The sequence below is a fragment of the Nematolebias whitei genome, chromosome 18 (assembly GCF_014905685.2).
Source record: "Nematolebias whitei isolate Nwh7 chromosome 18, NemWhi1, whole genome shotgun sequence".
NCBI lineage: Eukaryota > Metazoa > Chordata > Actinopteri > Cyprinodontiformes > Rivulidae > Nematolebias > Nematolebias whitei.
This window is the reverse complement of record NC_056515.1, coordinates 40,788,141-40,791,756: the sequence shown is the minus strand read 5'-3', so window position 1 is coordinate 40,791,756 and position 3,616 is coordinate 40,788,141. Positions and strand designations below refer to the sequence as shown.

The window sequence follows — 3,616 nt, the reverse complement described above, 5'->3', positions numbered from 1 at the left end:
CACTGGTTAACTGGTCACCATTAACTTCACACAGACTCTCTCACTGGTACATTTCCATCTTTAAATCACTTCCTGGTCTGCTGCCTTCATACATCTCCTCCTACATGTCTCTGTGTGAGTGCAGCTACAGCGTGCGCTCTCAGGACATCATTACCTGCAGTGTTCCCTCAGTGAGGACTGAACTAGACAAAAGGACCTTCTCCTACTCCGCTCCTGTTTCCTGGAACATCTTGTAAAAAGATCTGAAGCTCTCGACCTTTGACCTCTCTAAACATCCTTTAAGTTCCTGGAAAAAAACAACACAGACATGTTCCTGTTTTTAGTATTTTACATTTTTTTATAATGTAGCTGTTTTTGTGTTGTTTTTATATAATTCCTTTCATTTACTTTTCATTGTATGTTTTTGGCATGATTATCTATTGTTGTCTGTACCTCATCTGTGTTCATTGTTTAAAACGGGTCTCTCTTGTAAACAAGTCCTCAAGGCTCAATGAAACTAACCTGTATAAATAAAGGTTGAATTTTTCATGCAACCTTTATTTATACAGGTTAATCCCATTAAGCATCCAGCATTCATTCATCCTTTATTTAAACAGATAAATCACATCGAGCCTCCAAGACTCATTTACAAGTGAAACCATTGAGCATCAGCATATATGAATGATGTATTTATTTAATTAATTTTGTCACATTCCACCCTCCATACTTCACAGCCTTCTTCCGTGAATGCTATTTTGTGTATTTGTCCTATAAATATGTGAGTGTGGTTTGAATTCTCGTGTTTATTCCCTGAGCGTCCGGTTGACCGCCTTTGTTCTGCTTCAACGCGTCTGCTCACTGCGCAGGCGCAGTGGCTCCCTCCCTCCCTAGTCGCTTGCGGGCCGCGCAGGCGCAGTGGCTCCCTCCCTCCCTGGTCCTTGCAGGCCGCGCAGGCGCAGTGGCCCCTCTGTGCGCTCCACTGTTTGCATTGTGTCTGAACTGCCGGTGAGCTTTAAAAATATTTTAGCACCGCGGCAATGTCGGGCAGGTCGGTCCGAGCGGAGACCCGCAGCCGGGCGAAGGATGACATCAAGCGGGTCATGGCCGCCATCGAGAAAGTACGGAAATGGTGAGTAGGATAAACGGTCCGGTTCGTTATCTAACAAGAGAAAGGCTTGTTGGGGGAGGAGAGGGAAGAAGCGAGACGGAACGAGGGATGAACGAACATAAAGGCGCTTTTCTCCTCACATGGACCGGCAGTTCGGCGGTTCCGGGCCGGGCCAGCCCCCGGCAGCCGTCCGCTCTCTGCGCGGGTCCACCGGGCCGTGTGGTCGGTGTCGTTCCGTCGGTGTCCGCGGCAGAACGGGCTCAACCCAGAAGCCATTTCGAGGCGGTCACATGAAGCCATGGCTGCCCGCCGCCGAGCCTCCGGGCCGGCCAGCGGCTCCCGAGCGGCCCGGCGAGCCGGACCGGAGCCACCGGAGCCGGTCCTGGTCCGGGCGGACTTTAAATGAAGCGCTTTGAGCCGCAGTTCGGGTCGGCTGGGGGGACGGTTCGGTGGGGGAGGGTGGGGGAGGGAAGAGCCGCACAATGAAGTCTATTCACTTTAAACGGCTTTAATCACATCCTGCTTTAAATAACAGTAAAACTCTTTAAATAACAGTAAAACTCTTTAAATAACAGTAAAACTCTTTAAATAACAGTAAAACTCTTTAAATAACAGTAAAACTCTTCTACATTGTAGATTGAAACTTATTTACGGTTATAAATATTTAGTTATATTACTTTAACCGGATGTGTTCATCAAAATATGCTCTTTATGAAACCAGTAAGTTCAGTTTTCATTGTTTATACAAATGTTCATTGTTGTTTTTCTGAACTCTTATTTTTATTGATTTTGCAGTTTTAGTTCTAAATAAAAACATTTAGGTGATGCCGGCTGGGACTTCAGCTTCTTCTCATTTTTATATATTTAAAACCTTAAAATAGTGTTTCTGTAAAAATCATGTGGCACGTTTTATGTTTTATGGCCTTCATGAATCAGTCGTGATGAATATAAATGAGACCTGATGACAAAAATAAATAAAGTTACAAAGAAACAATTCATTTCTACAAAGTATTAAATAACGATTGCATAAATATTGACCTTACAGCGACTGTTCTACCAGCCCAACAAATTCCATCCATCCATCCATCCATCCATCCATGGATGGATGGATGGATGGATGGATGGATGGAGGATGGATGATGGATGGATGGATGCTGTAAATTAGGACCTTTGTTTCAGCTCGCGCGGTGTTTTACAGAAAACACATTTTCAGTTTTATTAATTTCCGACAGAAACAGACGAGAGTTTAACGAGGATTGAAGCTTTGTTTTGTCATTTAATCAGACCATCGTTCACGATGCCCTCCGTTATCTCACAGGCTTTTCATCAGTTAGCAAAATATCTTCTGAACTTGTATTTTAACATTCAAAGTCAGTGGATGAACATCTGGAGCTGATCAAGATGGCCGCCACAGCCAACTTGAATTGAAAGTGGTAGTAGCTGAGAGTGCTCCTCAACACTTGTCTACTTGAACTAAAAGTGCATGTACCTAGTTTGCTGACATAAACTCCTCGTGCACGTGTTGCAACGACTCGGCTACGACCACGTGGAACCGTCCTGCTGCAGCCTCAGCTGCTGGGGCGGCCATGTTGTAAGAGATGAAGTTAAACACCTTTGGTACTTCACGAGCTTCATTGAAACCTGTTCAGTGGTTCGTGCAATATTTTGCTGACAGACGCAGCCAAAACCTTCATCGCCTGTTTTGTGAAGGAGCAGAATCACCGAAGAGTTTAGAGTTCGATTCCTGCTTATTTAAACCTCGTTCGGCTGTTTTCACTTTATTCTCTATAAATAGACCAGACTCTCTCACTGGTACATCTCCATCTTTAAATCACTTCCTGGTCTGCTGCCTTCATACATCTCCTCCTACATGTCTCTGTGTGAGTGCAGCTACAGCGTGCGCTCTCAGGACATCATTACCTGCAGTGTCCCCTCAGTGAGGTTACACCACCTTACAACCTAGCTGTTTTTATTTCATTTTTTAATACCATTTCTTTTTCCTTCACTTGTTCTGCTCAATTTAAAAGCTTTATTTTATGCTTGTTGTCATCACTCTGTTTGAATCAGGTCTCTGTTGTGAAAGAGTCCCCGAGGCTCCACGACACTAACCTGAAGAAATGAAGCTGGAATGATTTCCTGAAGCTCCACAAGTCGTCTCAGCTCCCTGAACACAAACATTCAAACTTTACAAAAGACCATTATTAAAGTTCTCTCTCAGGAAGCAGCAGGTTGACTTGGATCTTCTCTTCATCACAGTCTCATCCTGAGCGAGAACCGAGGAGACATTGGGAAGAAAGAACTCCCTTTAACAGGAAGAAACCTCCAGAACCAGCTCAGGACAAGAGACCATCTGCTTCAACCAGCTGGTCTGAGAGGACAGGAAGTAGACACAGACAGAATGACAGGCCCAGGTTTCTATAATCCAGCTGTACTTTCTATAGTCCAGGTGTACTTTCTATAGTCCAGGTGTACTTTCTATAGTCCAGGTGAACTTTCTATAGTCCAGGTGTACTTTCTATAGTCCAGGTG

At 44.5% G+C, this 3,616-nt stretch overlaps 1 protein-coding gene across 1 annotated transcript in view; it reads left to right on the top strand.

Annotated features, from left to right (window-relative positions):
- Positions 1–943: 943 nt before the first annotated feature.
- The window catches only part of bcl7a (BAF chromatin remodeling complex subunit BCL7A), a gene marked incomplete in the record, with an annotated part of 4,807 nt that continues 2,134 nt past the window's right edge, over positions 944–3,616 (top strand). Inside the window, 1 exon segment of the mRNA XM_037692092.1 lies at positions 944–1,108. Within this exon segment, the coding sequence (XP_037548020.1) occupies positions 1,017–1,108 (92 nt within the window).